General features: G+C 43.0%; 1 protein-coding gene across 1 annotated transcript; it reads right to left on the reverse strand.

The window, feature by feature from the left end:
- Positions 1-1,841: 1,841 nt before the first annotated feature.
- irx3a (iroquois homeobox 3a) lies at positions 1,842-4,988 on the reverse strand. Its single transcript, XM_003969553.3, has 2 exons — positions 4,484-4,988; positions 1,842-4,019 (listed from the first exon to the last, which is right to left on the reverse strand). The coding sequence occupies exons 1-2, from the start codon at positions 4,700-4,702 to the stop codon at positions 2,955-2,957; spliced, it is 1,284 nt and encodes a 427-aa protein (XP_003969602.1). The 5' UTR covers positions 4,703-4,988; the 3' UTR covers positions 1,842-2,954.
- Positions 4,989-13,236: the final 8,248 nt, after the last annotated feature.

Consider the following 13,236-nt stretch of genomic DNA (forward strand, 5'->3'; position numbering starts at 1 on the left):
AACAGCTTTGTCTTTAAATCCCTACATTAGTAACTCAGGACCTGCTGTAGTCTAAATGCCCTTAAATTCGCTATAACCTCATTGAAATCCTTTGATTTAATTTAATCAAATATTTCATTAATTAATATTCCACACCCCCCCCCCCCCCCCCACACACACACACACACACACCTTGCATTATAGAATGAATCAGCAATAATCATTCAAAGGTGCAAAGCCTTTAGAAAAACAGAAGCGTGCAGAAAAATATATTTTTAAAATGGAATTAATCAGCTGACTGATGTTACTTATGAATATGCATCGGGAGTCGAGCTGTGGCTCTAAAGGAAGGTAATTGATTGGACAGAAATGCAGCAGGGGAGCTCCAAAAGCTCCGGAGCCTTTTCGCTCCACTCACTTGTTGTTTGTTAAATGTATTTTATTCAAACACGGCAGATATTAAAAATGTTATTATCACTGAGAAGAAACAGTGTAAGGACAATCACTGAGAGAGATAGTGTGTGTGTGTGTTCACGTCTGTGCGCGCCAGTTATCAAAGCATTTAATAGTTTTTATATTTTTATTGAAATTATGAAAAGCAATAACTTTTTTTGTAAACAATAGGATTTTCCCCAAAACGTTAAGAGTTAAAAAAAAAAAAAAGAAATGAAGAAAGGAAATCATTTGCAAACTAAAATGTCGTGTCTGATATTTTTGAACGATTGAACGCCTTTTTTAATGAGAGGTCCTGTAAATTACACAGGCATAAAATATCTGCGGTGAATTGTATGAAATGTTAGCATGTCCTGAAAATATGTCTGGAATTATTGCGTTTCACCTGTACTTTATCAAAGAATACCTGCTAATTCAGTGAATGAAAATAAAAGGAATAATTGTCTCGGTGATCCGAGTCGTGTTTTATTATATCATTTTTGTATATATAAAATGACAATTTTGTTTTCCACAAAATAAAAGCAAACAAAACATTCTATAACATTTTACTGCATTTTCAACGCGTTGCTTTCTTTCCATTTATAGCGGGAAAGTGTGTTTATATATTCGATATTAGAAGGACATTGAAAAGTCATTACGCCAAAGATATCACCATCGAAATGTATGTAATAATTAATGTCTTCAAAGTAGGCTCACAGCACAACGGACAGTTTCACCTCTCTCTCTCTCTCACACTCACACACACACTCTGTTCGTGTGCGTGAGTGTGTTTTGCGTGTGTGCGGGGACGCCGGTGAGTGTCTGTAGAGGGAGCTCCAACACTAAGTTTACATAAACTTCCTCTGATAAGAGCTCCCACATGCAAATGATCCCATCGCCAGCAAAATAAATGATGTTATTATAAGTTATTCAGCGACGATATATTACAATTATAGCAAAGAGCAGGAGGATGCATGATGCATGTGAGAAGCAAAAGCATTACAAATTGAGCATGATGAGATCTGGGAGTTGCACTGCAGAGCATAAATCCATCTTTTTAGATCAGCTGAGCGAGGAGCAACGGCCATCTAAAAGCCATTTATTACCTCAAAGTCTGCTTTTAGGTCATACAATTTCCGACGAAAATATATAAAAGAATGATTCATTTTAATGCGACCGACAATCCCACAGCATTAATATCCGAATCTATGGCTCGGTCACCGCTTAATGAGCTCTTGGTCCCTCTACTCCAAAGTGTGATAAATCTCCTTCGAATATTTACTTATCTCTAGCAAGGATGAGGAGTGCGCTACGGGCCGTGCTCTAACGCACGTCCACAAAACAAAACAAACAAATAAACAAACAAAAAAGCAATGCACAACAGCATCCACTATCTGAAACCAGCCCCTAAAAACAGCACCAAACCAGCCTTTTTGTAAAGTTGCAGCAGTTCATTTATTAGCCAAAATATAGACTTTCTTGTACAATTTGGTTCACAAGTATGTACATATTCTTCACTTTATATACAAAACATTTGAACATCAAAACCTCACAGAAATTACAAAAAAAAAACAAAAAAACTCACAGACTACAGGTTCATACATTATTACATTAGCAGTTTTACACAGGACATGCTTACAATGTAAGTATACAGAGATGTATTATTCTTATTTTACATTCCATATTCAAATTAAATGAAAAACAAAAGGAGGAAAGGGGGCTGGTAGATGAAACGGAAGAGGAGAGTCAAAAGAACCTTTGCTTCTATGGTTCTGAGGCCCAAAATACACAGGATAAAAAAAAAAATCTGATTAAAATAATCTAATAATAGCCTTGTGAAGAGCTAAAACACAAAGTGACGCAAAGTGACAATTACCTTTCTGTTTAAAAAAACCAGCTTGTGGTGAATTTGCATTGAGCTCATTTGCATGACCAAACAAGTAAAGCGTAATACAGGCCTCGACGAAATAAGCGCGCACGCAGGGATGAAACAGACGCGAGAATAAAAGCTAATTTGGATAAATACGGTCTTTAAAAGGGAAAATGTGATATGGCATCAGAAAGAAAACTCCCATATGTCCTTTCCTGACAGCCTCGCTAGCTTTGAACTGCGTGGAAATTTCTAACAACTTTTTCCCCTCCTTCTCTCTGCATTCAAGGCACATTGAACTCTCTGAAACTGGCAATTAAAACGAAGACGCGCGGGCTGAGTGTAGAAACAAAAGTGTTGTTTTAATGAGCTGATAGATTTATGTGTACCTCTGAACACTGGGGCCTCGACTCTTAGACACGGGATGACTGAAGGATGGGATGGACAGCTCTCAGGATTTTTACTTTAACGCGTCCTGATGAGGTTACCATTATCCTCTCAACTCAGCACACGCGCACGTCACACGCACATTCTGCGAGCTATAACACTGTTCATTTGTGGCCTCAAAAGAAACTCCAGAAGAGAGGGGAGAAGGAAAATAATGTGTAAAATAGCGGATGAGTGACGGGGCGCTGAACGAGAGTCTTTGTTTCTGGGGGGTTTCATGCGCGTCTCAGTGTCGGGGACATGTACCTGTGACTGCAGTCTCTGAACTGGGACTCTTGTTCTCCGAGTGCCTGCTGCTGTAGAGGGCCAGGCCGGTGGCTGTGGCCTGGTTCGCCAGTCCCAGGTAGTGATTCGAGTTCAGTAAAGCCAGCTGATGCGCCGAGAAGGCTCGATTGGTCCAGTTCTGGATTTTCCCAACGGGACAAGAAGAGATGAGTCTGTGCGGGCCGATTAGGGTCTGCGCGGCTGGTCCTGCGGGGCTGCTGCCGTTCATCTGCGGCGACTTCCGCGGATTGTCGGGGGCCGTGGCTGTCTCTGCCAAAGACCAGATCTTTGGCTTCTGGGCCGGGGCAGCGTTATTTTCTGAGGGAGGCGAGCCAGCGGACACCGGGTTGAGTTTGAGCTGTTCTCCGTTCGGTTGGGGAGGTTTGGTGTCCAAAGAAGCGTGATGATGATGGTGGTGGTGGTGGCTGTGGAAGTGCTCCGCTCCTCTTTCCACGTCTTTGCCCTCTTTCCCCACCGCTTTTAGAAACCTCTGGTCGGGCCCTTGTAAATCCTCATAGCCGTCAGAAATCTCAGAGTCACTCCTGCCGTCTAGTTTAATGTCTGAATGCAGGTCGTCCTGGTCGTCCAAGTCGTCCTTGCTCTCAATATTTTCCGTGTCGATGTTCTCCAAGTCGATCTCCTCCTCGTCCTCCCTCTTGTCCCCCTCCTCCCCCTCGTGATCACTCGAGTAAACATTTCCCTCTTCGTCGGTGCGGTTCCGGGGGGTCCAGGTCATCTTGTTCTCCTTCTTTAACCTCCTGCGGGCGTTGGCGAACCAGGTGGACACCTGGGTGAGGGTCATCTTGGTGATAATGGCCAGCATAATCTTCTCGCCCTTGGTTGGATACGGGTTCTTGCGGTGCTCACTGAGCCAGGCCTTCAAAGTGCTGGTGCTCTCCCTGGTGGCATTTTTGGGTCTGGACGGGTCACCAAATTGATACTGGCCATATGGGTAAAAAGCAGGGTGATGATGGGCAAATCCTGGGTGCTGGACACCAGGACTGTCTTTCAGTTCATACTGAGCACCCTGAAAATACAGATAGGGCGAGAGAGAGTTTAGACTAAAATATAAATAGACAACGTTATAATTAAAACGCTTAATAGTTTAATAACAGCACCTAAAGACAGGAAGTAATAAAAAATAAAATGCAAATTAACAAACCATGTCATGATGCATTTCGTCACAGGTAACATTAAACAGGTTTAGAAAAAGACACTTGAAATCGAAATATTTCACTTTCACACCAGCAGAGTAAAAACATCCGCGTTATTGTTTATCTTGAGTTTCGGAAGCGAAAATTATATGTTAACAATAAACCCAAACATTTCGTTAATATGTTTCACTTTAACCACTTTAAACCTTTTGGGCTTTTAAAGGCAAAGTTCGCCGTGGCGCTGTAAAAGTTGAATTACCGACAGGCCCGTGGCTTCTATTTCTCAGACTACAATTCAAAAGTTCGGAGTTGTTTTAAAAGGAGGAGAGTGACTCACCAGTTGATTGAAAATGGATATATCGTTAGAATAAGGGAGGAACGCTCCGTAGCCCTGCGCTGCTGCTGCGAAGGGGGATCCATACATCGTGGAGAGGACGTTGGAGAGCGCGCCGGAGGGACTGAGCTCTGTCCCGGACCGAGCATTACCGGCGATCCCCTGGCGCTCCGGCGGGTATATCGGTCGGATGTACTGATATCCCAGCTGGGGGAAAGACATGGCGGTAGGAAAAATGGGAGAAAAAGTCTGCCGCGATCACACAAAGCAAGGGAATTGCTTGGAAATCCACTTTTAAAGTGTGAGCATGTGAGCGACAAAAGGTGCAGGCAGGCGGACTGGGTATGTCCCCGGGAAGAGCCACTGTAAACGATCCGGGCGCGCCACTTATTTCTCCCTCTTCTTCGTCTATTTCCACCCTCACTTCCCTATTGATCTGGATGGACTAAGGTCAGGTCCTTACAGATTGCTTTAGATTATTGGGACTCCCTAGCTCAGATTGACATTTCTAGTCGTTTAGAAGCCCCTCCTATTCCTCAAATCTCTCCCCCTACACACACCAAACAGCCTCTCTCTCTCCCTCTCTCCCTCCCTCCCTCTCTCTCTCTCTCTGACGTCGCGGGCTGTTATTTGAATGGAGTTTCAAATCTCATTTTATGGCTTGCCAATCTATTTCATTCGTTATTTGTTCGCATCCAAACTTACTCTTTTCCGGCGTTTTCTTCTTTTTCGCTTTCGTGCGCACTTCTGGCCGTTTGCTCAGCAGTAAGCATTTCGGTGTCAGTGACTGATTAACTTTGTTTGATTTGGCTGCACTTTCCTCTTAAACATCAACAGAAGAAACTTTTCCTTCTTCCTAAAAAAAAAAGATCCACCTATAAAGACCGCAAATGAGATCAAAAGAATAAAACCGGGCGAGGAAATCTGAATTTTGAAGACGCTGAAAGTCACTTTTCTCTCTCATGATCTGGAAGTTTTCGCACGGTGCACAGAATGGATGTTTTACAATCATAAAAACAAACCTTTACAAAAACAATCTTTTTGGCCGTCGTAATAATACACACGCACCACAAACCAACAAAATAAATAAAAACCTGTGCAGGACGGCGCCTACAGCTTTACTTTAGACGCGGGTGTAAAACTGCACTCTTCACCCGGTTTAAGGTGTTGGGGGCAACGGGTGGAAGGAAAATCGGACTCCTCTCATTATTTAATTTGAAACATCAAACGGATTCACGTATTACTGCTTGACACCAGAGAAGCGGCCGATGATTGGCGCATAAGGCCGTTAATGAAGCGCAAGTCAGCAGCGGTGATAGGATGAGAGAAGAACACTTGAGTGGATTGGGGTTAAGTAAAATGTTTATTCCGTCCCCCCCAAAAAACCCCGACAATACAAGACTAAAAAACAACACTAATAATAATAATAATAATAATAATAATAATAATAATAATAATAATAATAATAATAATAACAATAATAATAATAATAGGGCTTTTGGAATTGTGACAAACAAAACGATCATCTTTTTTCGCAAATCCATTTTATAATTTAGACTCAGCCTGATTCTTGCTGTAAATAATGCGGCTTAAGAATAAAACAAGGCAGACCGAATTAAAATTCCACGAATCAATACATCAAAGTATGGAGGGGACAGCTATAATCGCATTCCAACCCCATTTTTCTACCAGCATCTGTTTTGTTAATCGTTTGCAAAACAGCTCCAGAGGTTGAATTATGATTTGAATACGGTGGGAGTCTTAATGCGTTATTGACAGCTGGGGGAAGTCTAATCAATCCCTGTTTAGTTTTTGATAATGCGATCCGGGTTCCAAGAACTCTGAACTTGTATAAACCTTTAATCTTCTTTTAAAGCAGATAGTTATCATTGTCTGGGAGGGATAATAGCAGCTATAATTTCTTATACAGAGCTACCCATCAGGATACGCCTTGTTTCTGTAAAACGAATCTCTGCGTGTTTCGCGCCGTCATCCACTCCAACCCGGATTATGGGGTTATTAATTAGAGCGGCTGGCTGGTGCCATCCGACCGGAATTGTAATCTCGCTTCATGCGCGCGCACGCACGCACACACACACACACACACACACACACACACACACACACACACACACACACATACACACACACACACACACACACACACACACACACACACACACACACACACACACACGTACACAAACGTAGACGCTCGTTCACGAAATCGACGTGCAATATAAGGGGGTCCAGACAGTGAAGTGGAGGGTGGTTACAGATAAGTGGATGGTATTTGACATTTAGATCTAATAAGACAGAGAGAGAGAGAGAGAGAGGGGGGGAGAGCGAGAGAGAAGGGAGAAAGAGGAGGGGAGAGAGAGAGAGAGAGAGAGAGAGGGGGCGGGATAGTCAGACGAAAGTCGGACTCTGGCGGTGCGTCTGCCTGCTGCGTCCGCTAAACACCGCTCCAAATCCGAATGGACACGTGTCTCATCGCCAGGGCAGACACACACACACACACACACACACACACACACACACACACACACACACACACACACACACACACACACACACAATGATTTATTGCCTCCAATCAAACGCGCCACACACTAACTTAACACTTTCACACAGACCCGCTCGGCAAACTGGCGCTGCCATAAAAGCATTAAGACGCTTATCTACTGGAGAGTGTCAGTAAACTGTTAACACACGCACACAAAACAGTATAATTCTAACAACAATAATAATTTAGTGATACTTATATTTAATTAATATTATAACGTACTTTGTTATTCTTGTTTTTGTTGTTGTAAGAATGTTGCAAGCGCACCGGAGCCAATTTTATTTGTAAGTGGAGCAGAAAAGAAAGGGGCAGTCATACAATAGTGATTGAGGGCTGTTTTGTAGCGAGTTCTTTGGCGGTAATTATGCAAATGACACAATTTCACATTCTCATAAGTAAACACGCACGGCCTATCGCTCGACAGTGGTTCCTTATGCAATACACAGAGCACCAGGGACACGTCGCAAATGATGCACCGAGGCTCTGCAAACAGGCGAGATCAAAGGCTTCAAACAGAGGCATTTCAAATTACACATTTGGATCTTTTCCATAACACTCCGGTGACGAGAAAAAGGAGAAGAAGGAGAAAAAAAAGCCCAACTCTCGTATCACACCTGGAATCAATTTTGAGGGAGTCTGGGTTGATCATCATTGGTTAATTACGGTGACGAATGAGGATTTAGAAAGAAAACACAATCAATGACCCATGTAGCGTGTTGGACTTTGCAGGAAAACCCACAATTTATTTAAATACATCACCTTTCATCTGCAGTTGAATGAAAATAAATTAGTTTGGCCCAATTTAAATGTGCCACGGTTCGATAGAATGACTGACAGATTTACAACATGTCCGTTTCAGACTAAATAAATGTATTGTATATTCATCATGTCGCTGAATGATAAACCTCAAACTGAACATATAGGCACAAAATTATTTGACACACATCTGAGTGCAAAGCAATTATTCCCCTTGCTGTTGGGAATTGAACGGTTGTTGTTAATCAGAAATATTCCTCTGTGGATCGAAACTTTGCGTCTAACCCAGAAAGCTTCGCTGCACATTCAGTCTCCAAGTGCGCTCTTTTCCAACTCATGTCCCATTAGGTTGAAATAAAGGTCCAATAAATCTTGCTGTGTTTAAAGAACACTGAGGCTTAATCCAGTAAATGAATTAGTTTCTAAAATTAATTGTACTTAGCAGCAGAAGCAAGTGTACTTTAAAAATACATTTAAAGTTTAATATTTTCACTATTAGGATAATTTAAATAGTATAATTTTAATTACATTACACTAACCAATCATGCATATTAAATAGATAGCCCAACTTTGATTTGCATTAAAGGCAAAGTAAAGCATTTTTTCCTTTCTTGTTCCTTTGGAAACAAATTAATAGTCAATGGACTGCAACTTATTAAACTGGGTTACGACAGCGGATCAAAGTGTGAATTAGAGTTCTACCTTGCAAATGTTTTACACCAACTTGTTAACTACAGATTGTATGTAGCTGCCAGATATGACCACCAGTACCTGGACATTTTAGATTTTAAAACTTGAATGGGGCTTCAACCAGCTGCAGCTTATAATTTCTGAACACTGTAAACTATGTTTTTTAGTTCAGATCTTACACTCGGGTGTCCAGGATGGGATATTTATAAGGAAAGACACGCAGGAATCAAATCAAAATCAAATCAATCTTTATTTATATAGCGTCCTATACAATCAAAATTGTTTCAAGGCGCTTTCCAGAGCCCCAGGGCCTGACCCCAGACAAGCAACAGTGGCAAGGAAAAACTCCCCTTTAACAGGAAGAAACCTTGAGCAGGACCAGGCTCATGTAGGGGGACCCTCCTGCTGATGGCCTCCTGCTGGGTAAAGAGAGAGGAGAGGAGAGGAGAGGAGAGGAGAGGAGAGGAGAGGAGAGGAGAGGAGAGGAGAGGAGAGGAGAGGAGAGGAGAGGAGAGGAGAGGAGAGGAGAGGGAGAAGGAGGGGAGAGGAGAGGAGAGGAGAGGAGAGGAGAGGAGAGGAGAGGAGAGGAGAGGAGAGGAGAGGAGAGGAGAGGAGAGGAGAGGAGAGGGAGAAGGAGAAGGAGAAGGAGAAGGAGAAGACTGATCGTCCTTCTTCATATTATATTTGATTCTGGCAGTAGAAATGTTGCATCGTTAGCCCTGCTGCTCATATATCGCTCTAAACTACAATGCTGGGATACAGTTGATTGTAGGACGAGGGCAAGTCATAACAACTGAGCTAAATTATAAATCTGGTAATTCTATTCTGAGCATAGTTTTACCTCAAGTGTTTTTGTATGCACAAATGAATCCATCACACTGTCTGGAAGATGCTCCATGAGGCATTTGTAGTGGAGAGACTTTCTCATCTGTCATCATTTAGGTAAGAAACCGGGCTCCAGTCTTCATTCGGGATGAAACTGGAGTAAATTGTTGCTATTCCTAATATGCAATGATGGATCGAGCACGTGCACCAACGCACAAGGCTCTGACTGGAACAATGCAGCAGCGAAGGTGAACTGTTGTTCTGTTTCCTCTCTGCCCACTCACTCCATCTGCTGCAGCTCTCCTTGTATCAGCAACACGGGGCATTGATTTTACGGTAAAGTCACTTTGTAAAGGGAATGAGTAACTCTGGGCCCCACTATCACTGTATTACACGGGTATGGCCCACGTAACAAGATGAACATTGATTCAGCATTACGGATGATCGATAATGAAATAAGTAACTTCAGGGCCAAATTAAAATGCAAGCTGGCTTGATGCTGCCAGGCACTCGGAGAGGTGACAGCACAAGACAGGGAGGGAGGCGGTGGTGGTGGTGTTGTTGGGGGGTGTCGGCAGAAGGGAGGGCAGGGGAGGAGAGGAGGGACAAGCTGGTAGCCAAAGATTGCAGTGATGACGGGGATGTTTAGAGGATGTTAATAACGATCGCACTGACAGTGGGAGGACTGGGACACACTCACAGTTGCTGTCTATCTAATAAACCCAAACAGGAAGAACAAGTGTTCCATTTTCTGCTGGCTGGGTGGCCCTCACAAGACGTTCTTAGAGCTTTAAACTTTTAAGCAATTGAGACTCAATATTGTGTCATTAATCATTTAAAAACATACAGGGCCGTTTAAAACAAGCTGTGCTGATGATGGGACTGAATGACGTTGCCTCTCGATGGCGGATTGATGGATGGATTCAAAATCTCTGTGAACTTTTCACAACAGCTGTTTAATTCTATTACAGATCTATTCTACTCTGCCAGATTTGCCTTGAGTCAAAACATCGTCCAGTCAAGTCGACATCATATTCTGCAGTATTCCCCAAACCTTGGTCATATAGAAACAGTAGCCAATGATGCCCCGCATGCTCTCATAGCTCAGCACTGCGGACAGATAAATATCAGTTTCCCTAAACTTCTGGCCTACTGAGCAGGACAAAGCCTCTGTCTGTCCAGCTGTCGCTGCGGCTGGCTCAGGGCAGCTGTACCAACACGAATGAGCGGCGCTTCCTCACTGGTGGGGTGGCCGTGAAATTGCATGGGGTGAAAGGAGGACGTCCAATGGTTGTGTGGTGATAATATAATAGGGGCCATTAACTGATAGATGCCGTTTGCTCCATGCAAAACTCCTGCAAGGAATCAAACATGAGTTCAGAAGGCCTTAAAGACAGATGTAGCCTAGATCTCTTGTGTTGACTTTGGGCCGACACCATCTCTATCATATTGACACAAGTGCCCATGAAAGTTTGGAGGTGTTCTGATAGTTGGAGAGGTGCCACAACACCCTCAGAGGACCACCGAGGTACTCTTCAGCAAGGCACTGAAACCACAAGTGGTCATATAGGGCCCTAAATGATCTGGTGACTCATTCAGGGGTGTACCCTGCCTTCCCCATATGCAATTGGGAGAGGCTCCAGCACCCTCCCAGTGAACCCTCCCAGTGACCCCGAATGGGATGAAGCGGTCAAGAAAAAGAAGTGTCCACGGTTCACATTAGATGAACTTTATTTATTCATTCAAGAGAAAAGTCCAGGACCTCTATACAATACATCCTGCATCAAAAGTTGACAGTTAACGCAAGATTTTAGCATGTGCGCACGCGCGTGTGTGTGAGTATCTAGATAGATAGATAGATAGATAGATAGATAGATAGATAGATAGATAGATAGAGGGCATTGGGAGAAGTTGGAGAGATCATGTGATTATGTGATATCCGTGCTACGTGGGTGGTTGGGTCTGGTCTTTGCTTTCATAATCGTCCAATTGAGCGGACCAGCATGCCTGTAGACTGAGGTCAGGAGAGTCTTTACAAGCAACACTTAAACCTCAGTAGGGTGGCTTTGATAAGGCCGCTGCTACCTAAACACTGCACTTTTTTTAAATGAAGATAGGACTGCTCATTGTGTCGTTGCCGGCCCTGCACTGTGCGGGTGCGTGTTTGTAGCCGTTTGCGAACTCTCGTCCAGGTTTGTTGAGCACCTGAAACACATTATGTTTATTAGCCCATTACATTTAAACATCAGCTAACAGACCCGTGGCTGAATTACTAGTTAATTATGGTGAGGCATACAGTGAGCATGCTGCTCAGAGGACATACACATTACTGTAAACAAGAGTCGGCAAAGCTGCATCTGTTTGATCAAAAAATGGAAACAAAAGTATGCTAATAGAAAACTAGCATACTTATCTCAAATAAAGGGTGCAAGTTGTGTCTGTTTTGCCTCTGGTAAATGCTACTACTTAATTGTATTCTTCACTCATGCTTTGCTTGTCACAATGTACAACAAAACATAACATGAACATTTGTGACTGCATCTAGACAAACCATACAAGCAGCATTGTTAACGCTATGAAAAATAGCTGGATTCTTGCAAAATGTGATGATAATATGCTGGTATATATTGTCCATATTTTTCATGTTGTCCTTAAATATTTTAACATTTAGCAACCAAACTCTGCATCCTCCCAAGAATGAAAACATTGTTTTGGCTTGTAAGCTAATCAATCCCAGACCTATTAACGTTGTTGCCCCATCTAATTGACTTATATTTTTAAGTACTGTGGCATAATAGTGTCACAAACAGAGACAAGCTGTACATTTTTGCATTGGTTTTATTTTGTATATTTATTCACAACAAAACAGACGTTTGTGTGTGTTTGTGTGTGTCAGTCCATCCTGATTCTTGTAAAACAAGCACTGGAGCAAGACTGGACCCAGCTGTCAGGCCACCGCTGTCACAACCAATAATGATTACCCTTTCCCTGCTCCTCGCTCCCTGCTTCATAAGCACCCACACAGGGGAGATCCGCCCCTTTTAAGAGGACAATGCATCCATGAGTGGGCCTCATCATCACCCAAGCCCACTCTTATCAGTCCTGAGAGGGTGCAGCAATCTCTGCCGTTTGTCTCTATGGTGATATGTGACCATCTTGTGTGTATCTGTCAGATTTTTCCTGTGACAACCAGCGGTCAAGCGTTGTCTCACCAGAAATCCTTCTGGTGCTGTTAGATTATGAACCAACCCATGAATAGGAATATCTATCTTCTAGTGTTTTGAAATTATAACCCATGACTCTATATATTTTTCTCATGTGCTGTCCCGTGTTTCATATTAGCAAACTTAAACAACATCCACATCACTCATCGGGGTCATTTGGAGGGATTGGGCAGCCATTAGAGTGTATATTAAAAAGGCCTTAAAGCCTGTCAGCCTGGCCTGCCGATGCCTAATGAACTGCGTGCCCCAGAGCAGCACTGGATTAGGAACACAGGCTGTAGAGTATATATTCATGTATATATACACATGATTATATATTGGAAAAGTGTCTCCGTACTATTCCCCAGGTCCCTTAAAGCCGTCTGACCGGCAAAGAATTCAGGCCCCGTGTGGGATGGCGGAAGAGGAAAATCACTAATGCTCTTAGCATCAAACAATAAATCTCAAAGTTATTTGCCACCACGTTTAATTAAATATTTGGAGAAGAAAATCCCGTGATTGATTTGCCTTCTGCAATGATCCAGCATTGATTATGCTCCGTTTTGTTGCCCCGGCTGGGTTAGTGCTAAAGGGTGGCAGAGCCGGCGGAATAAACAGTTAGCAATCGCTGGAGCTGAAACAAAAATGTGTCACCAGAACACCAAACACGGTCACGTGCCGGTGGTCCATGCCCATTTGTGCTTAGGTTGCCATTA

Source organism: Takifugu rubripes, chromosome 13, assembly GCF_901000725.2.
Source record: "Takifugu rubripes chromosome 13, fTakRub1.2, whole genome shotgun sequence".
Lineage (NCBI taxonomy): Eukaryota > Metazoa > Chordata > Actinopteri > Tetraodontiformes > Tetraodontidae > Takifugu > Takifugu rubripes.

Excerpts from the sequence above, each read along its gene's own strand:
- irx3a (XM_003969553.3), bottom strand. The coding sequence starts at position 4,702 with ATGTCTTTCCCCCAGCTGGGATATCAGTACATCCGACCGATATACCCG. Across the intron at positions 4,020-4,483 it reads TATCCATTTTCAATCAACTG|GGTGCTCAGTATGAACTGAA; the intron begins GTGAGTCACTCT and ends CTGTATTTTCAG.